Consider the following 21,406-nt stretch of genomic DNA (forward strand, 5'->3'; position numbering starts at 1 on the left):
TGGAATCATCATACAGTATTTAGCCCTTTGTGTCATCTGGCTTCTTTCACTCAGCATAATGCTTTTGAGATTCATCCATTGTTCTTAAGAGTGCTGGTAGTTCCCTCTTATTGCTGTGTACATGGATATTTAGATTGCTTCCAGTTGGTTGCACTTTACTTTTATTTTTTAATAATATAAACTGGAAATAATTCCATATCAGGTCATAGAGTTCTTATTCTCATCCCTCCACTTTTAATCACTTTTTCAAATAAAAGCTTTATTGGGATATAATTCACAAAGCATAAAGCTCACACTTTTAAAGTGTACAATTAAATGGTTTTTAGTATATTCATAAAGTTGTGCAGGAATCAACATTATATAATTCTAGAATATTTTTCATCACCCTCAAAAGAAACACCATATCCATTAGCTGTCACACCCTATCCCTAACCCTATTTCCTTTTTCTAAAGATTTGCCTATTCTAAACATTACATATAAATAGAATCATATAATACATGGCCTTTGTGTCTGGCTTCTTTCACTTGGCATAATATTTTCAAGGTCCATTCACATTGTAGCATGTCGGTACTTTATTCCACTTATAGCCTTATAATATTACATTGTATGAATATACCACATTTTGTTTACCCATTCATCAGTTGGACTTTTGGATTGTTTCTGCTTTATGGCTGTTATGAACAAAGATATGAACATTCATGTGCAAGTTTTTGTGAAAATCTGCATTTGCACTTCTCTTGGGTAGAAACATAAGTTGGGCTTGCGAAGTCCCATGGCAACTCCTTGTTTAACCTTTTGAGAAACTGTCAGACTGTCTTCCAAAGCAGCTGCATATGTGAGAGTTCAGATTTCTCTACTTTCCCTCCAAACTTGTCTTTGTTCATGTTTTGATTCTAGCAATACTAGAATCTACAGGGGTCAATTCTGGTAAACTATATTTTCTTGTGAAAGTATTCATTTTAATCTGTTTTGAAATGTATTTGCATAAAGTTGTACTAAATTATCTCATGTGTTTTAATTCCCTCTGTTGCAATGGTTATTTCCCTATGTCACTTCTTATTTTGTATTTTTGTGCTTTATTCCTTTTTTTTCTCTATTAGTTTAGTTATTGGTTTGTTGTTAATTTTTTCCAAAGAACCATCGTTTTATTATTTCTACTACCTTTGTCTCCTACCTGATTAACTTATATTTTTATGCTTATTATTTCCTTCCTTGTACTTTCTTTTGGTTAATTTTGTTGTTCTAGCTTTTTGAGGAATTTAAAAATTTAAACAAAAGAAAGCTATAACTTGCCAACTATTTCTGAGTAAAAGCAGGTTTGATTTTTTCCCCTTTTACTTCTATTCAAGACGTGAATTCTAGGAACAAAGTTCCTTCTAGAAAAATTTTACTGAAAAATCTCCTTCCTGAATTAAGGTTAATATCAATAAATATATTTGTGACTATGAGCCCTTGTTTCACATGGCAAATGTGTAGCATAGGAACCACAGGAGCAATTTACAGCTGCCACTTCGAGACATTGTCTACACCTTACTTCATCACTCTAAATTTTTAATTAAATTTTTAAACACAAAATTTCAGATTATTAAAGTTAATTATCCCTGAAATTGATTATCTGGCGATAGTATCCCATTTCATGCTTAGCTTCAGTTTAGCATTTATTTTGTCATATGACCCACTTCTACAAGGAAGAGGGCAAGATGGCACATTCTGGTTTAGGAGCGGCCAAGAGAGGCGGAGGTGCCAGGGGAAAATCACTAGTGGCCCAGAGATCCTGTTACGGCAAGCTCTCTGGGACGGTCCATGGGCTGCCTCCCTTTTTATAGGAGAGGGCCTCTTGGACCTCCGGGTTCCTCCCCAGGTTGCTGCAACCCCAGAGCGTTGCATCCCTGGGACTGGTTGTACCTCTCCCCCAGGTCTCCCGGTGCCTCGGGCCTCGATCCAGGCTCCTCCCCGGGGCGGTCCATCCCTGGGCCTGGCGAGCGGCCTCCGCGGCGGTAGGGGGCGGCCTCTCCGTGGCGGCTCTTCCCTGGGGCCCGGGCCCGGGGCACGAGCTTCCTGGCCATTGGCAGGCGACGTCCACACTCCTCCGTCTGTCCCTTCCCAGGACTGTGCGCGCCTTTCCTGGGCGATCGCGCGAGCGTATCCTTATGGACTCGGAAATATCCTGGTCATTTACAAATTAAAGCACTCAGGGCGCGAGGGTCGAGGGGGGCGGTTGCTTGGGCAGTTTTGCTGAGGAGTGACGGTGTTGGAGGGGCCGCCGAATTGATTCGAGCGGAGGCGGCAGCCAGAGAGGGGACCCGCAGGAGCCGCCCCCTGCACCCGGAATGAGGCACCGAGCTCGGGGATTAGTTTGACTTAGAAAAACAGTGGAAAACTGGCATTCTTGAGAAATACTTCACATTTGTCAGGGAGAGCACAGGGATTGAACTTAGCTATGCGAAACTACTTAATAATCTTTTGAAGAAATACCGACCCAAAAACTGGAGGAAAAAGAATACCAGGAATACATCATGTAAAGCTTTTCTTTCAACCTTATGAGCAAAATGAGCAATAGTAGTGGGCAGCAGGATCTTCGAGAACTTGACCTCACAGATCACACTTTCATGAGGCGCAGAAGGCACAACCACCCACGGATACTCACTGGAAGCACCTTAAATCAAGTAAAAGAAGACTCGAATGAGATTGCATAAAGACGGACAGAGCATAGTAGTATTTTGAGAAAACGACGTTGATTAAATGTTTTAAAAGTAAATGTTGGAAAGGCACACCAAGCCCAAAAGCATCACCATTGGCAGAGGACAACAAAGAAAATTACTCCTCAGGTCTTCAAGAAATTCGACCATGAGCTGTATGAATATTGTCCTGCTCATATTTCCAGCATCTTTCAGAAAATACAAGAAATGGAGGAAAGGGGGATAGTGAGAATGGTAGAATCAGTGGAGACATGCAGGGAGGGGTTGATCACCAGGCGATAGAAATCAATGGGAAATGCTTGCATGGAATTGTAAAGGCAGCTGAATCAGTGCTCAGAAAAACGTCACAGCTGGTAATAGAAACTTTGAAGTTAGAGTTGGAGCTTCTGGGAGACATCTGAGGATGCAGTTCAGCCAGTGAAGTGTACTAAGCCTGACAATCATCTTTCAGATTCTAGAGAAGGTCAACTCTGGTGGCGAATCCAAAGGAAAGTTATATCTGTTCATAAAAATAAATAAGTCTCTGAAACAGAAAAGGGAATCCTTTGATTCAATGAGTGCATGATCTCCAAACCCCAAAATCACTGCTTCAAAAGACTAAAGTATAGGGGTGCCACACCAGAGGATTTGAGCAATCTTCCATCACAACAAAGAAGGAAAAAGCTGTAAAGAAAGTCAGTGAATTAAATAAAGAAATCCAAATGGAGACGGAGCAAAGAGATGGCCTAATAAAGATGAAGAAAGATTGTCTTCCAAATGGGAGACCCAGCCAGTTTGGGTTACAAATTAATGAAAGTCAGGCAAAAATATAAAAGAACTGTGACTAGAAGCCCAGAATTTGAAGTCTGGCTGACCGAGGCTGAAGGCAGTATCCTCGCACCAGGTGAACAGGACTAACGACAGAGTGGAATGTACAAAAAACTGAAACCCCAAATAACTACACTCAGACTGGGAGAGCACAGATGGCGGTTACATAGAAAAGCAAAGTCAGGAGAGTTAGGTGAAGGTTCTGGCTATGGATTTTAATAATGAATCTGATAACAAGGAACCCCTTCCCACTATAGGGACTTGTAAGGGCTCTCTCTGTATTTGAAGGTCGAAATGAAGGAATCATTTCAATAGTTGAAGCAGAAACATATGTTATCGAGGAAAATGAAAGTGAATCTGCATTTGGAGAAATGGAGATGAAAAGGGTTACATTCCTATAGTATGTGTCAAGGTCTATTAGACAAAAATGCTGGTGGTGCTGTATATTTAATATCACTTTAAAAACATGTTTAGAAAGAACTGAAGCGGGTAGCTCCATAGTGTCGTGGTTAGCATGTCCGTTTTACACGCAGAAGGTCCGGGGTTCACTCCCCGGGTGCACCAGGCCCCTGGTACATACTGTGAGCATGTGGGAGGAAACGCCCCGCCTTCAGAGATTCAGTTCTTAAGGGGAAACGGCAACATCCATAGGTCAAGGGTGGAAGTGTGTGTGTAGTGGGGAGGGGAGTAAAGAGGGGGGGAAAAAAAAGAACTGGAGTTGTTTCTTCTGACAACTGACTGTTAACAGGCCGTTACATAGAGAAGCAAATTTCTTCAAAAGACTGAGTAGATGGATAGCAGCATAACACATATTTTCATATGGTCGCACAGTGGACTTTGGCGTCACATACCTGAGTTTTCCTTGACTGGTTTTCACTTTAACCAAGTTTCTCTTGCTAAGATGAAATTCTACATTGAAAGTTGTCAACTGCCAATTTACAACTATGACATTTGAAACTGATAAAGATTTCTTTTGGCAGCATCTATAAAGAAAAATAAAAATGTTGGAGTCTATCTTCTAACTATGAATTATTTATGAATCAAAAATATGGCATAATGGGGTATGGGAGACTTTAGCTCTCTTATGTACATATAGTGTCTGCCATAAATTAAAATACATTAGAATATTACATTTGTAGCTTAATAAATTGAACTATACTAGTTCATTAAATTTTACTGTTATTCACTTAGAGGAAATCATGAACAAAATAAAATCTCATCCCTCTTTATTGAAGAAGAAAATGCGTATACTAAATATTTGTATTTTTCCTTAAATGTGGGTAAGGTCATGGGTAGTTTATCATGATTATCCTATCACATCTATTTCATCCCACATAACCAACTGAAAACCGGAAAAGTTGAGGAAGTGGGAGGAGGGGAGAGGTAGATGGGGTAAAAGGGGTCAAATATGTGGTGACAGAAAGAAATCTAACTATGAGAGGTGAACACATAATGTAAATATATATATGCTTTACTGTTAAAATGTTCAGCTGAAACTTACCAGAGTTTGTTAACCGATGTCACCATAAAAATAAATAAATTAAAAAAAAAAAAAGCTGGAAAAGTTTAGTCAATTAACCTGTTGATTTTTACATATAACATTTGGTTGATCTATCCACCGAACCGATGCAGTAGATCTAATGCGCTAACGCTATATAAACACCCTTACAAGGCAAACAGTGCATGTCTACTTCTCAATCTTGTTGGTTTTGTCAGCTAGTTTTGTGGCAAGAGGAACTGTATTCAGCTCATGCTTTTCTAGGCTTATAACTAGAATGCAGTGTGGCAGTACCTACGGTTGCACAGAGACACAAAACTCAGCATATTGCTTTTCAAAGGGTAAGATTTTTAAATCAATGGCATCTTTAAAAACTAAATTTTGAGCTTGTTAGAATTTTTTAAAAGCAGTAAATGTAAAGGCTCACTCTAGAAAATAATATGATTAACTTCGGCCAGAATAAAATAAGTTTCTCACCATCTTTAAAGAAATCTGGCCACATGAATAGACAGCTACCATGCCCAGTTTTTAATCATATCCAGTAATGAGATCTACCCAGAGATCACAGAGAACCAGCTATAAATGAATGAGACAGAAGAAGGGAGCCAGGTTGAGACTTTCCTTTTTAAAAAAATTTAGTTTGATAAAACAATTATTCATGTCCTTCCTGCTTTTAGACAGGAAAATTAGCTTCTTGCCTCTACATTATGGGCTCATTTCATAAGCTGAAATTAAAGGATTGGAAAACGGCAGGAGGTTATTCATGCTTGCTGCTCTGGATGGCAGTGTTTCAAGGTTCCAGTAGTGAGTTAGCTTACATTTCTACCAAAGTGAAATGCAGTGGACTTTACTTAATGACAGCCTGACTTAAAACTATGTGATTTTTTAAACATGGTAATTAAATTTTTTTTTTTTTGAATTATGCCTTCACTGACATGATACAGATAAAGCCACTTACCTTGATCCAGACCTCTGCAGGGGATTGTTCTCCTTAAAAAAGTATTGTAGTAAGAAAATCAGCTGACCCTCAAGCCCTGGGGATTTGTTTCAGTGAGCCATAAATGCTTTCCCCACTTCAGTACTAGTAGATTACCAACTTTAGGCATTTAATTAATTGAATGGGACACCTTCCTATATCAGATGATCTCATTTCCAAACTGTTAACTGCCAGAGAAAGCAAATGAAATATGGAAAAAGCCTAGAACAGAGCAAATCAACATCAGCTTCTAAAATCCCTGCCTTGAAAAACCTCCTGTTCTTGGAAGTTTTTTTTCTTTCTTTAGAAATGTGTAAATCTGAATCAGAAAATAATTCAGTTTGTATAGAGCGAGTGGAGCACTTCATGCATATATTTATGATTATTATTTTAAGTTGTATTCCTCAGCACTGAGAACAGATGAAGATGTGGGACATTGACTAAACAGTTCAAGATATTTTGTAGTTTTCACTTTCTCTCGTCAATGCCTGAAGTATTAGAGAAAGTTTTGAAACAATTTTCAAAGCATCAGGAAGTTCCATTTTCACCCAAAGTATTTTTTATTTTCTTTCAACAGTTCTCTGCTTAAAAAAAAAAAAAAAAAAAAAAAAAGGAAGAAGAAAGGGAGGAGGAGGAGAAGAAGGAAAATCTTAGCTCATTTATAAAGTTTTCTTCCTTTATTTTACAGGTTAATAGTAACACACTTACAGGTTAATAATGTATGTGTAGAAGCCTTTCCTCAACCTCACCTTGTGTATAGATTTACCAAACCTCACCCCAGGCAACACCCTCTTTAAAACCCATCCTATGTGGGCAAAGCTGCTATGTCCTGATGTCTATAACTTGGGGCAATTTTATTTTTAATAATGCCTGTGTATTTCTTTGGCGTGATGTCTAAGATGTGATTATTTAACATTTGCCAAAATGTTTAGAATAACGATTGGCCAACTGGAGTGTAACTTCATTTGTGGTCCTGTTTTTGTTTTTAAAATTGCTTTCTTTCAAACACATCCCTAATTCCCCCCACAGAATATATTTCTATGTATTGCTATTTAAAAGCTAAAGGGTCATCAAAAACAAGAAAATTGTGAGAATCTTGGCTGGGAGGAGACTAAGGAGCCATGACAACTACATGTGATGTGGTGTTTGGAGGAGAGACCGGGGGAAAGACAAGGACAAACTAAGGAAATCCGAATAAACTATGGGCTTTAATTTGCAATACTGTGTCAATGTTGGTTTATTAATTATAACAAAAATAGAACAGCAGTGTAAGTTGTTAAAGGAGGAAACCGAATTTGAGGTGTAGAGGAAATCTACTATTTTCTCAGTTTTTCTGTAAATCTGAAACTGTTCCCAAAACAGTAATAAAGACTTATATAAACAGTTCTAAATATAGATTATAAATAAAAACTAAAGTTATTGCTTGAACTTCAGTTGGTTTAACTTTTTACTTGTTTACCTATTTGTTTAGCTGGATATTCTGCTCCCTAACAACCTTTTGTTTTTCTAGTGCTGGGAAGGTGCCTGCTGGATGCTACACATGAGACAGTTATAGACACTTGGGTTGCGGATAAATTGTGTTCGAATAAATGTCGACATGATTATTTCTTTTTATTCTTATTTTTAAAGACTACATCTAGCATCTTTTAGTTGTGCTCTTTTATCTGCCTCTCCAATAAACACAGCTTTCTCAAAAAAATTAAAGTGCATAAATATTCTTTTAAATTCACAGTGACAGAGGATCTTACCACCTATGAGATCAATATTTTGAAATGAGGTACCTAACGATAGATCTGATCTTACCAGCATTATTAGAGCAAATACAAATATAAAAGGTGCCAAAAGTTGGGCTCCTTCGGCCAGGAGTTGAGACACCCTCCAGCGGGTCCCAGTAGAGAGATGTGCACGGTGTGACATGGCATCTTTGGGATGCACCTAAGAAAGCCAGCTCTGCTGACTCAAGCCAGGGGGGTGAGATTTTTCGCCGAAGTTCCTTCGTTGTCTCGAAGAAGAGCATGGAGGCGCAGGGACCCAGACCCGCTCTGCTTTCAGGTGCTCCTGGGTAGAGGATCACAGTGGGGGGTCAGCCTAGCTACTTTACTCTCGGATCCCGCAGGCCGGATCCCGCCCAGGCGAGGTCAGGGACCTGCACCAGCTTCAGGTAGCACTGGCGCTCTTCCACCGCTTACCCTATGGGGGGATTAGGGACATCGGGGCAGCTGCTCCAGACGGGTGGTGGGTGGAGGGGAACTGGCGAACTGACGCGTGGCAAGTCCCCTCCCACGTTGCAGGCCAGGCTGCTCCATGACTGCTAGTGGGTGGTCTAGTCAGGGGTGAGAGGCACCCTGCAGAAACCCATGGAACGAAACAGGCCTGGGGGAGGGCTGTGGGCAGAGCAGTTCCCCATAGATTAATTCGCCTAGTCAGCGAGCGCCTACCTCAGGACTCTGAATCTTACACTGCAAAACCATACACTATTTTTAAAAGGACAGACACTGAGCTCAGAAAATCTTTCATCACGATTCAGCAGTTTCCACAAGTAGCACTTCATCAAAGAGCTAGGAGTTGGCGATATCTGATGCAATATTATATACTCTGGCCTCTAACAATTTCTTCTTTTAATCAACTCAGATGAAACCTTGATTCCTCTCCCAACTTTCCTTTTGATTTGGGTGTGTGGGGCGTGGGGTGGGGGAAAACTATTGTGTGTGTGTGGGGGGGGCTGCTTTATAAAGTTCTTATTGCTAGATTTGAGCATAGACATGCAGAAGTGGTAGAAGTGACACATTTCATTGAGCCTGAAGAGTCCCCTGGGGTTGGGTGGGGTGGAGTGAAGCAGAAGGAAGAGTCTTGGACTTCTACGAGACCTGCCAGGCCACGGTCACCTTTGCCTCTAGTTGAGAACACCTGTTGCTTTGTCCCAGCCTCTTCTTTGGAGAACCCCTACTTCTTTTGACAACTGCCCCTCCTCACCCCAACCCAAACCAGAATCCAGAAAGGCTGCAGTGCACATGGACTCCTGGACTCCAGCTGTTTAGTCCAGGATGGCTCCCGATTCAAGAGGAGCTGATCAGAAGCCTTCCCTGGTACTCTTTGAACTGCTCTTCTTGTGGCATGGACATTAAAATATGAAAATTAAGAGCTACTGGCATTATAATCACTGCTATATGGTAGACGCTAATCCAGAGTAAGGGAGAATAAGGTTGATCTGCAGAGAGAAGCAGGCAGGAGATGCAGAGACCTGGTGGCACTGGTGTTCCTGACATTTAGCTGTACCCCTGTCCTTTCTGAAGTCTGGCTCAACCCTTACTTCAATATATGAAATGTCCCAGAGTCCTCCCAGTAATGCACAAGTATATCAGTTATCTATCACTGCATAAAAATCTACCTCAAAACTTAGTGGCTTCAAACAACAAGCATTATCTCACGGTTTCTGTTGGTTGGGAATTGGGGAGTGGCTTAGCTGGGAGGTTCTGGCTTAGGTTGCAGTCAAGATGTCAGCTGGGGCTACAGTTTTCTGAAGACTTGACTGTGACTGAGACTTGGAAGGATCCATTCCCCAGACAGCCAACCTACACAGCTCTTATCTTGGCAGAAGCCTCAGTTCCCTTCTGGCAGTTGGCAATGAGAGGCCTCAGTTCCTCATATGGACCTCTCCACAGGCTGCTTGAGCAAGTGATCTAAGAGAGCAATGAGGAAGCCACAATGTCTTTTATGACCTCGTTTCTGAAGCTGCACATTTTTTTTCTGTTCTTTAGAAGATCACCCAGTCCAGCCCACCCTCAACAGAGGATAATCAGGATCCACACAAATCATCACAATGCACCTAATTCTCTGGTCTCCCTGTTATCTCCCAGTACTACCTTATTCTGGCCTCTGAGGCTTGTCTTATGCGACTCCTCACTACACCATCTAAGAGCTGTGCTCCGGGGCGTCAAACTTTCAGAGGTGCTTTGGGCCCTCAGGAGTTCTGTCTTATAGCGTCTTCTCAGCTCTGATACAGATGAGTGACTCTATTCCATGTAAAAGGCAGTTCAGCCCTGGCAGGACACCAATCCCTTCTGCCTACTGTGGAGATACACACTATTTTTAAAACAAACAAAAAAATGGGCATGCAGTATATGAACAGAATATTTAAAATCTGTGCTGCTCCAAAATTCTAGGGCCCAAGGTTGTTTTACCTACATATTCTTATTTCTTGGGGAGGCACGGGAGGGACCTTCAGAACTGACAGTGAACACCAACTTCCCTGGTGGTCGGTTCCATAAAAGACAGAGAAGTTTGAGGAAGGAGTGGATGACCAGCCTGCCATCGCCACAGTGACTGAGGTGCTGGGCACTGAGAACAGCAGTGAATGTGGAGGGAGAGCAGGAGAAACACTGCTAGTGAACCCATCAGGGCTCTCAGATGTAAGCAAGAGGCTCTCTGATGCAAGCAAAGGACACTGACCAGGCTGATGTGAGAAAAGAATTTAGGGAAAGGATATGGGGCAATCACAGAACTTCTGGGAACACTAGTGAACCAGCTTCTGAAAATAGGTAGGAACTGGAAAGCTCTGTGGCCAGAGCAAATCACACTGTGCCCTCCACCGTGATCTGAGACAGCAGCCTGCGACACCGACTCTGCTGCTCCCACCACCCGGAACCCTGGACACTGCTGGCAGGGCTGCCAGAATCAGTGCACCACCGCCCATCCTCCTTAGTGGTGCTGTGGTAATTCAAAGTCCAGGGCAGATCTATCTGAATGGCTGAGTGCAGATCATCTGCCTGTGCCTAATTTCCAAAGAACTAGGAAAGTAAGCCTTTCAGCTTCTCTTGGGAGAGGTGGGCTCCGCTTCCCACCAAGATGCAAAAGGTGGGGGTTCTTCAAACAAAGGAAAAAGATCCTGATCCAGGGAGCCCCAAATCCTCAGTGTCCACTCCAGGAAGTAAGGATATGAAGGTCCAAGATCATTTTCATAAGAAGTGTGGATGGGAAGGAAAAGAGAGTGGTAAACTATGGGAAGAGTAAAACCAAAGGATCTTTTCTTTTTCTTTTTGGTAAGATTGGGGGACCTGAGCAATTTCACAGAGTACAAGAAAGTCTCTTGGCAAGACAAAATTAGCTGGCACTCCATTCTGCCTCTACAGCAGCAGGACAGAACTGTATAAAGATGAAACCATTTTGAACAAAAGGACATTGCTTCTGAAATAAAGGAGTTAGAAGCATAACTAATGACTTCAAAAGCCTCAGTTGTCTGTTGCCTTTAATTAACGTCTAAATAGATAACATATTCTTCTATAATTATAATATGGAAATGTCTATGAACAAAATAGATAAATTTTTTGGCAAATGCCTAGGAAAGAATGGTCAAGTTCATCCAAGGTTTTAAGCAGCAGCATCTATGCGGCCAGGACGCAGTCAGTGTTTGGGGATCGAGGTAAATATCCGCAATCCATGCATTCCTTTGATTTCTTCTTTTAGTGCCTAAAAAGGTAAAAGAGTACCATCATTTCCTTTGCATTTGACATTGATTACAGTCACTCCGAGAGTATTTTTACATAGCTCTATGTCTGTAGGAGATTTTGCACACACTTCCTTTAAGCAGTTTTTCCTTTTTTGGAAAACAATTAAAAAAAAATTTTTTTTTTGAGTCAGAATCTAACCAGGCTCACAAATCAAAAAAGTATAAAAAGGCATATAGTGAAGTCTCCCTCCCACACCTGTCCTCCGTCCCCCAGTTCCCACCTCCAATCCCAGATAGAGAACTGTTGTTAATTTCTTGTGTGTCTTAGCAAGGGTTTAAAAATGCATTCAATATGAATACATATTCCGCCCCACGCTACCTTTTTAAAACAAAAATGGTAGCACTTCAAACACAGTATCTATGCTGCTTTTCCTGCTAACCATCAGAGATCTCTCCGTATCAGGCGTGACGAGCACCCTCCCTCGTGTTTGCATTAGCATATGTTCTGTTACATGGAGCTATCGTAACTTTTCAGCCAGTAGTCTAATGAACTTTTCGGCTGTTTCTTGTGTTTTGCTATTTTGGACAATGAATGGCTGTTCTTTAAAACCATGCTAATTAGCACAAATATCCCAATTTTACTTTAGATCAAGAAATAAGAGTTATAAAGTAATTATGAGACTTGTTTAAGGTTACAGATGATATTAGGGCACAAATCTTAACAAGCCACCACAAATAGATATTTATTATTTCTCCGCAGTGCCAGGAGAGAAGCTATAAGACCTGAGGAAGGTGTGGACCACTGGAATTTACAATCAGTACAGAGGAAGAGTCAAAGTCCTTTATATTAGGTCCAAATCTGATCATCACAGTGGGGTGCACATTTTTTTTCCCAGTCTGTCCAGCAGTCTTCCTTCTCCTAAGGAACAATTCCTTACTACCTGAATTGTGTACTGCTGGTGGGCCTATCAACAGGTCTAGTATTGATGTAGCCATGTGCCCCTCGCCCAGCCTGATTGGTTCAGATGTGGCACATGACCCAAACTGGGCCAATCAGAATCTCCCTGGGATTTTTTTGGTATAGCGCCTTCTCTCTTGGGTCACTATGTTGGAATAATGTTAGTTGGAAGCAGCTCCGAGCCATGTTCCCCACCAACAAGAGAAAGTCCATCTCCAGTAGGAGAAAGTAAGGCCAACATACAGAAGCTGAAAGTTCAGAGAGAGAGGATATGAACAAGAACAAGCAGATGAACATAAGACCCTGGATCTAGATATGTCAAAAGCCAGATAATTTCATGACATGGGCCATTCATTCCGTTTATTTGTTTATGCTAGTTTTAACTTGCTCCCTATCACATATAGCAAAAAGAATTCTAAAACATGTGGTCAGATTTATCAAGGCAGGAGCCCTAGAGATAATCTAGTCCTATCCCTTCTTTAAAAAAAAAAAAAAAGAGAGAGAGAATATTTATCCCCTGTCCAAAATCAGCAGGTGAGTAGCAGACAGAGCCTAAACTTGTTATCTTGATGTCCTGGCCACCCGTTTCCCTTGGGTTCCTGTCCAGCCCTGATGCTGGGGCCTGCTGTTGAGTTGGGAGCCAGTGAGTTGTCCCATCATCTCCATGTTCACATACGAGCCCCCTCAACTCTGCAGACAAGCAGCAGTGCCCCTGAAAGAGCCTCATGTCATCTCTGGGGGAAGGAGATACAGCCACCTAGGCCACATGCTCTCTGCTTTCTGCAGGCACAAAATGCTCCCTAGAGGCTGCCCCTATATCTGTGCCAAGGCCACAATCCCTAAAGCCTCTGTGGCTAGCTAGGTGAGGGTGCAGTCACACCTTCAGACAAAAGGTGCTGATCATTTATGCCCTGAGCAGTGCCTTCTCTCTGCTCTCTTGAAGCTTTCTGAGGGCTCCCAAACACAGGTCACAGTATCTGACAGCTACAGAGGGCCTTAAAGATCACCGGAGTTGGTTTACAGTTGAGGAAATTGAGGCCCTGGTGGGGAAGTGACTTAGCCAAAGTCCCCCGGTTTATAGGATATAGTCTGGGTAAACATTTTTCTGCACCCGCTACGTCCACAGCATTATACTGGGTGCTAGGGGCACAGCTGTAAAAGGCATGGAGAAATTATGAGAAAGATAAGGGAAGTAGCACTAATTTACAAGAAATGGACTCGGCACAGTGATGGGTGCTGCCAGACCCTAAGTCAGCTCAAGACTACCTTGTGTGTCTGAGGAGGGAGCGCCCGCTACTGCACTGGCCATTCGTGGAGAAGGAAGCCCTGGAGCTGGACAGCTGGGAGTGGAATGGGCAGAGAGGGACAGGGCAACAGGCCCAGGAATGCAAGGAGAGGGAAGGCTGGGGATGCACCATGATTCACTGGGAAAAGCCTGGCCTCAATCGGGGGCATTAGGGGGAAGACTAAAGCAGACCACATAATGGATCGGAAATCTCAGGCTGGGAGGTGCAACCAGAGCGCACAGTGAAGGGCTCTGAACTGGAGAGACACAGGCGGAGGCACCCTCAGGGGAGGGTGATGGGTACCAGGCAGGAAAGAGGAGAGAGGGCAACTGCCAGTATGAGGCTGGGCAGGTGGTCAATACCTCATGTGATCCTTGCCAAAGAGGAAACTGAGGCTCAGATCTCACTGTGAAGCTGAGCCAAAAAGGACCTAGCTCTGTTCAATACAAAAGGGAAGTTGGTGCTCACTCTCCTCCCAGTGCTCCCCCTCCTCCCAGTGCTCCCCAAGCCGGGAATAGGATGGATGGGGAAGGAACACTCGTTATCTTGGCATCCTTGGGGCCTAGCCCAAAGCAAATGCCAGTGACTGTTTCAGAAGAGAAGGCTGATAAACCATGGGAGCCAGGAGAGGCTGGGCCACCAGTTGGCAGAGTATCCAAGGAACAGTGAGTTTGCTCCTGAGGGTGGAGGTCATGGTGACAGAGGCATCCGGTCCCCAGGGAATCAAGCAGGGACTATATGGTGAGAAGCAGATTCCAGCTTTAGATAAGCTAGCTAGCCTTTGCTGGGCCTTTTGGGCCTGAGAGTCTCAATTTTACTAGGGTGACTAGGCAAGATCAAAGAGGAAAGCTTCACCCTGGCCCATGACCACCACACCCCCTACCTGACAGGCTAGGCATCCAGTGCATCTGGATGGAGCACCTCCCCACTCTCACCTGCTCCCTAAGAATCCACTTACTTGGCACCTGGGGAACAGAACCCAGTCTGCTTTCTCCTCCACTCTACTTCTAATTGGCCTCCTCCTATATGGACCCTGATTCCCTGATTACCAGCACCTCTAAAAGATGGGCCACTAATTCCAGGTCCCAGTTCAGGTGTCTACAGGCCAACAGACTTGCTCTTAAAGATGTTTCATTTTGCTCCTCCCACAGCCAACATTGACAGATGGAATCCTCTGAAAAATGCCTATGAGCACACCAGTACATTGAGACACACAAATTAGAGCCCTAACAGCTTGCTGTGGCTAACTAGCACCTCTGTTCAAACAGAAGGTCAGGCTCAGAACACCTTTCCTCCCCTGCCAACCTGCTCTGGTGGCTGTGGGTGCCTGGCCAAGGGACCGCATGACCTGCTCCATGACCAGCAGTGCTCAGGTGGGCAAAGGGGCCACTATGGTATCCCAGGTTAAAAGTACATCAATGCTAGGAGAGGGATTCTCTAAAAGGAAACTGAATGTGTAATTTCTCTGTAAGCCAATAACCAAATTGAGGCTAGCCCTCTTTACTGGCTGCAAACTCAACAAATACTGATTGAGTTCCTTCATGCGCCAGATCCTTTGTTAGTTGTGGTTCACTAACAATACAGACTCAGGCCCAGCATGCACAGAGCGGCTTTCTAGAGCAGCGACACACATTGAGCCACATTCTCCAACTAGGACAGAGCCGGGGGAAGTACACGTTCTGTAGGGGCCCAGAGGAAATCCTGAACATTCCCCCAAACCTAAGGAATTGCTGTCATCCCTCCACCCAGTGTTGTAGATGACAATGACAATGACGGTGGTGACAGCTGACATTTATTGAAGGCTAACTATGTCAAGCACGCCTCTCAGTGCTCTATTATACTTAATCACTCATCTTCAAAATAGCCCTCTGAGTCAACTACTGTTACTCAAAGGACACTGAGTTACAGATTAGGAAACTGAAGCACAGGAAGGTTGAATAACTTGATCAAGGTCACACAGCTAGAAAGTAGCAGAGTCTACATTTGAAATGTGCAGTCTTACTCCCGAACCTACATCCTTAACTACTTCTAACTGTGGCTTTGAGGCAGAGGATGCACTCAAATTAACAGCACCCCTGGGAGTCGAGTTGCACAAGGTGGCCTGAATAGTTTTGGGAACAAAACCCAAAGTCCCATCAGTTGTGGATGATCTGGGCCAGTCATGTCTTTCCTATTTTGTCTTCGACCTTGACTGCAATCCCTGAGATCATGTGGGACTAGAAGCTGTTGCACCTCAGGCTGCCTGGGCAGACCACTGGCACGCCTTTGGGCTGTAAGTGCCCACATGTAAGTGAAGGGCTGGGCTCCAGGAGGATCCGAAGATGATCCAGAAGGGAACCAGCCCACACAGGGCTGACAGGGCCAAGGGACACAAGGTAGGGACATAAGTATCCAGAACACGAGGCAGAAAACACTGTAGTCAGAGGGTGGAGAGCATTCATCCGCATCAGGCAGGTAGGGAGGCAGAATCTGAGCTGGGCAGAGGAGGGAGGAAGGGAACCCTGCAGGCGGTCCGATCTGGACAAAGGTGCAGGTGCACACAGACCAACGCGCAGGGGCTGAAGGAGGGTGCATACTGAGATGGGTGGGGAAGGCCTGGAATAGTGACCTGACACACCTGAACTCGATGTATGAGGGGTCACAGAGAGACTTTCATGACCAAAACTGTGATTAAAAAAATTAAATTAGGTCACAATGTGTAAGACTTTCTAGAATGATGTCAAACACACCTGCTGAGGAGGGCAAGTTTATATACACAGGCCCATGGGTCAAGGCCAGTATTAATTCCAAGTAAAATAAGCATAGACAATGAATAAACTTGGCCTTGTCTGGTTAAATCTAATGTTTCAGACCCCTATTGTCTGTCACTAAGCCTGGAGCAGTGGGAGTACTTCTCGACCCTGCCATGCCTCAATTTACCCATCTGTAAAGTAGTCCTAAAGAGAGGCTAAAAAAACTTCACATCTACGAAAACATATATCTTTCAGTATTCCTATATTTACAAATACTATTCAATATGTGACAATAACAGAAAACTTTGGCAACATTATACAAAAAAATGCAATATAACTTTTGGGTGGCTTGTTCTCACTTTTGAATAAAATTCCTATTTGCCTGCAATCAGACTCCAGATAGTTTCAGATTATATTTTTCTCAGGTCTTAAGTCCTGCCCACATGACTGTAGTGTTACATTCTTCTTTCCTAGGATTGCAGAGAAATTATCACCCCCATTCGGCAGGCCCTTTCAGAGGCTGGAGACTGGTAGCAAAGGAGCACTGTTGTCTGTACTGACCTGATTTACCATCTGGTGCTGCTGGACAGTCCTCTTCTCCTTAAATTCTTCTGATTCAATTTGGATTTCATACATCGCCCCACAGCCTCCTGAAATAAATGCAACTTGAAAGTGTTTCAATATTAAGTTATGACAGCCATGATCTTATATGTCCTTGAAGTGCCACACAATCTCCAGAAGGTCTGAATATTACTCAGCAGAAAATTGCTAAGACTGTTAGAAAAAGATCATGGCTTATAATCTGACCACATACCCCTCCTGGCAGGCTGCCTTGATCCAAAATGTGCTCCTCCTTTTGTAAGGCAGTGGCTCCACCCAGGATTATTACTTGTGGGTAGGAAAGATAAGGCACAAAGCATGGAAAACCTGGGGAATGTAATGTAGGTTTTCATAGTATTTCCTTTTAATGCCATGGAAGAGGGTGAGAGGGCTGAATTTCACTGTTCCACCTTCAAAAAATACCAGCAATCGTTTTTTTAAGTGCAAAAATACACTAAAATTTGGTTTGAAAACTGTGTAATACCATCCAAAAGAAAAGAAAGAAACAAGGAAGTGCGAGAGAGACAGGGACATAGCATTACAATAAAAACTGTGGACAGGTTCTTTCCAGCACCTGTTGCCCCATAAGTGACACTGAGTGTTCCATCCTGGGCTTCCACAGGGAGGGAACCGCTTCCTGATGAAGCTCTCAAGCCAGAGCTTGTGGTGGACTCATCTACCCACTGACCAAGCTTTGCCTCCACAGGGCGGAAGAGCTAGTGATGACTGATGAGAAAACATGCTGCTGTAGCACAAAACAATCTGGGCAAGAAAATGTCCCTTGTGCTGTTAACACCAGATCATTGTATGAGAAGTGCTTTATTATGTTTCTCTTATGAGCTCTAAGAGTCTAACCTTTGGTTAAACCAAGGATCCAGGGCTCAGTTCCCTTTCTGCACTCAGTCCAGGGCTGGGCAGAGTCGGACAAGAGGTCAAGTTCCATCTCTGCCCTACCTGGGCCTGGGGCAGGCATAGGACTGGGCACATCAAGGCCACACATATTGAGAGGCCGTGATGGCAAGTTCCCTCTGTCAAGCCCCCTGACCTCTGGCACTCGAGGGCAAAATCCTACCAGACTCTGTAGGAAGGAAGAGAGAAAAGTCTTACCTGAAATGTCAGTGACTTTGATAGCTGTAGCTTGAGGAAAGTTTTCTTTGAGAATTTGGGTCACTTTGAGCTCTCCCTCAGTCTGTGAAGCAAACATCCGCTGGACACAGTGGAGAAGAGGAAGCTGCCACAGAACAGAGGAGTCATGGCTGAGCAAAATAAAGCTGCCCTCAGGCCTGCTGAGACACTACACAGGCCCCATCTGCCATTCCCCTGCAAGGCAGGGCCAGCATAGCCAAGGGCTAAGTCAGAGGGGCTGCATGGTGTCACATGTCTAATTAAGTTCCCCACAGACATAAAGTTTTTGGGAAATGGGACACCTATAATCAAATATACATGCATATCTATTAGTCTTTTATCTAATTGAACAGCAGAAATTTCAGGCACGGCCATAAACAACTCCCACACAAACACACATTCACAACACAAGCCTATTTCCACGTTTTTTAAAAGGCAAGGGGAAAACCTAAGTATATGAGGTATGCTCACATACCACACTTTTTCTTTCTTGGGGTGGAACTGTAAATAAGTCACTTTCACTCTAGAGACAAGGCCCCAAATCTAATTCAATAGATGTTTAACTTGCCATAATAATGCCATGAGAGAGATATAATCATGATGGCAATTTCATAGGGAGGAAGGTGAGACACTAAGTAATATGCCCAAAGCTGGCTATTAGTAAAATGCAGAGCTGGGAGAAACTGGGCGGCCTGCCTCGGATGTGCTCTGCTGGGCCAGTGTGCTACTGACCACGCACTAGTGGGCCAAATCCCACCCACTGTTTAGGCCTAACATTCCAGTCTCTCCAGTGGGATATGACCTTGTGACCTACTGCTCAATAAGCCAGCTACCCTTTGCAACATGTACTAATTCCCACGGGGGAGAAGCAGCAGAATTCGATTAAACGACCTGAAGAAGGAACATTTTTAGATTATTTACACTGGCAACCACTCTCTCCCAGCCCCTAATGGCTACCACAGGGAGTCAGCACTTCTGAGGGGAACATGTCTCAACCTTTAGGGGTGAAGGGACATAAAACTAGGTCAGCAGCCCTTTGGCTGGGTTGATGTTGAAAAGGGAGACTGAGAACAGAGCATGGCAGGCCTTGAATGTCAAGCTGAAGATTTTGGACTTGGTTAGACAGTCCTCTTGAAGCTAGTCAGGAAAGATGTCCGGATAAGAGGCATTACAAAGCGTGGTCCCTGACTGGAGGAGGATGGCAGGTGGGCGAACACCAGCACTGTTCATCGAGTGCTGGTACTGAAGTTACCGCCCCTTCACCCTTCCATCAAGACTTTTCTGACCACCCAGAGCAGAGTCCTGTGTTACAGAGCCTTGGAGCACCCTCTTCAAAATGGCCTGAGCAATGGCTCTTTCACCATGTGGTCTCAAAGGCTGAGAATGAATTTGCCCTCTAATTGCAGCCTTCCAGAGCTGAGCCCAGGGCAGGCCCTCAGGGGGACTGGGATGATGGATAGATGGATGGATGGATGGATGAGCAGAGGAAGAACCAAACAATTCAGGACATGTGTACTGGGAACCCACAAAGAAGTCTAGCAGGCAGATGAAATTCAGGTCAGGACAAAGTCTGGACTTAGACAGTCTGAGTGCTGTGTGGAAGGAAAGAAATGATGTTGTGGACCTGGATAAGACTGGGGGGTAGGATGGGGTGAAGTCTCTTCTGAGGATAGCCCCTTGCCGGCAAAGGCAGAGCGTGACCAGGTGGCAGGGAGAAACAAAATCACTAAGGACTGAGGGTAGTTAGCACTGCAGATTCCTCAGGAGAAGCCTTTCCTTCTTAGCAAATCAGCGGCCTTTAAACCGGCAATCTACTGATAAAATCCCCAGATGCCGCCAGTCCACGCCGACACCAGTAGAACTGCTAGGGGTAGGCAGGTCAAAGTCCAGCAGAGAAGAAAGAAGAAAGCGAAGAAGGAAAGAAAGCGAAATGGATGAGGTGAGGAAAGGATGAATCATAAAGGGCTAGAGAAAATTAGGAGAGCGCGTGGTGAGTGCCCTCTGCTGGGCTTCTACTCCAGGTGTGTAGGGTATGGGGAGGGTCAAGGTCAACAAGGCAGACGTCCCCAAAGCCGAGACCCCGCCACAGTGTCTGGCAGCCACGCCGTGACTCTGGGTTAGGACTCCTAGGTCTTCAGTTCGCTAGGTCAACATTGCTTTTTCCATACCCGCTGTATTATAGCTGTTTAGGTGTCTGTGGCCCTCGCCCTGACCTCCATCTGGCTCGGGAGATCCGCCAGCTCGCCGGGGCCTGACACTTCGAATGCCAGTTGCCTGGGCCCACTGAATGAACAAATCAACAACTGAATGAATGAACGGAAGAAAGGAAGGGAAGGCCCCTGCCCTGCGGCCCTTCCGCAGCTCCCGCCCCGGGAAGAGCGCCCGGCCCCTGCCCGAGCTCACCCCGCGAATCCCGCGGAGCAGAGACGCTGCCACGGCCGGGCTCCACGCCGCCATGCCCGGCCGACGCGACCCGCCGCCCGAGGTCGCCGTGCCGCCCGGAAGGCGCGGAGCCCGGGATCGAAAGCCGCGGCTGTGGGCGAGGCCGCCCCCTGCCGCCCGGAGGCCGCGGGGCCGTTCGCCTCGGGACACGCCACCCCGGAACCTGCTGCACTGCGCGTTCAGGGCCCCGCGCTCCGCCAGCATCCCCGCGTTCTCCCGCCCCTGCCCCCGCCTCGTTCCACCAACAGGTCCTTCCTCGTCAGTGTAGAAACACCACCCGGGTCACTGGCCCTCTGCTGTGACTCTTCTCATCCCAGTGCCCCATGTGTCCTAGGTGTAACTTCACTCCCACGCCTCATCCCCGCACCCCACCATCGGCAATCTGGCTTCTCAACTGAGGAGTTTGGGTTTCTCTCTCGAGCAAAGGGAAGCTGGGGGAGGATTTTTAAGCAGGGTGTTGTTTACAGATTTACGTTTTAGAAAGATCATTGTGGCTCCTGCGAGGAGGAGGGACTGTAAGGGGCTGGAATTGGAGCCGAGGACAGACCTTCTAAGGCTATTGCAATGGTCCAGGCGAGACTTGAAACCTGAACTAGAGCGGATGAGAGGAGTGGATTGAGCTATTTTGGAGGTGAGTGGAATGCAGTGACTGAATTAGGAGGTGAGGGTGAGGAAGGCGTCTGGGATGACTCCCAAGTTTCTGGCTTGGACAACAAAAATGGGTGGAGGAGGGCCAGCCAGGTTGAGAGTGAAGAGGGTCGACAAACTCAGCCTTGGATTTGCCTGAGTTTAAGTTGCCTATGGGACATGACCCTCCAGAAGCTTTCGCTCTACAG

At 44.8% G+C, this 21,406-nt stretch overlaps 1 protein-coding gene and 1 pseudogene across 3 annotated transcripts; one reads left to right on the forward strand and one right to left on the reverse strand.

Annotated features, from left to right (window-relative positions):
• Positions 1–1,701: 1,701 nt before the first annotated feature.
• Positions 1,702–4,128, forward strand: LOC107502880 (annotated as a pseudogene).
• A 7,071-nt stretch (positions 4,129–11,199) lies between these two features.
• BOLA3 (bolA family member 3) lies at positions 11,200–20,652 on the reverse strand. 3 transcript variants are annotated; one of them, XM_036224431.1, is made up of 4 exons: positions 20,532–20,652; positions 18,111–18,234; positions 16,965–17,068; positions 11,200–11,447 (listed from the first exon to the last, which is right to left on the reverse strand). In XM_036224431.1, exons 1-4 carry the CDS (start codon positions 20,583–20,585, stop codon positions 11,382–11,384), a joined length of 348 nt encoding a protein of 115 aa, XP_036080324.1. In that variant the 5' UTR covers positions 20,586–20,652; the 3' UTR covers positions 11,200–11,381. The 3 variants fall into 3 exon arrangements, with proteins under 3 accessions (XP_036080324.1, XP_015986162.1, XP_015986164.2); XM_016130676.2 differs by having other exon boundaries at positions 11,209–11,447; positions 16,965–17,053; positions 20,532–20,651; XM_016130678.2 differs by lacking the exon at positions 16,965–17,068 and having other exon boundaries at positions 11,209–11,447.
• Between the last annotated feature and the right edge of the window lie 754 nt (positions 20,653–21,406).

This window comes from Rousettus aegyptiacus, unplaced genomic scaffold (assembly GCF_014176215.1).
Source record: "Rousettus aegyptiacus isolate mRouAeg1 unplaced genomic scaffold, mRouAeg1.p scaffold_m13_p_7, whole genome shotgun sequence".
In the NCBI taxonomy this organism is placed as follows: Eukaryota; Metazoa; Chordata; class Mammalia; order Chiroptera; family Pteropodidae; genus Rousettus; species Rousettus aegyptiacus.

Excerpts from the sequence above, each read along its gene's own strand:
- BOLA3 (XM_036224431.1), bottom strand. The coding sequence starts at position 20,585 with ATGGCGGCGTGGAGCCCGGCCGTGGCAGCGTCTCTGCTCCGCGGGATT. Across the intron at positions 17,069-18,110 it reads CAAAGTCACTGACATTTCAG|TTGCATTTATTTCAGGAGGC; the intron begins GTAAGACTTTTC and ends AACACTTTCAAG. Across the intron at positions 11,448-16,964 it reads AGCACCAGATGGTAAATCAG|GCACTAAAAGAAGAAATCAA; the intron begins GTCAGTACAGAC and ends TTACCTTTTTAG.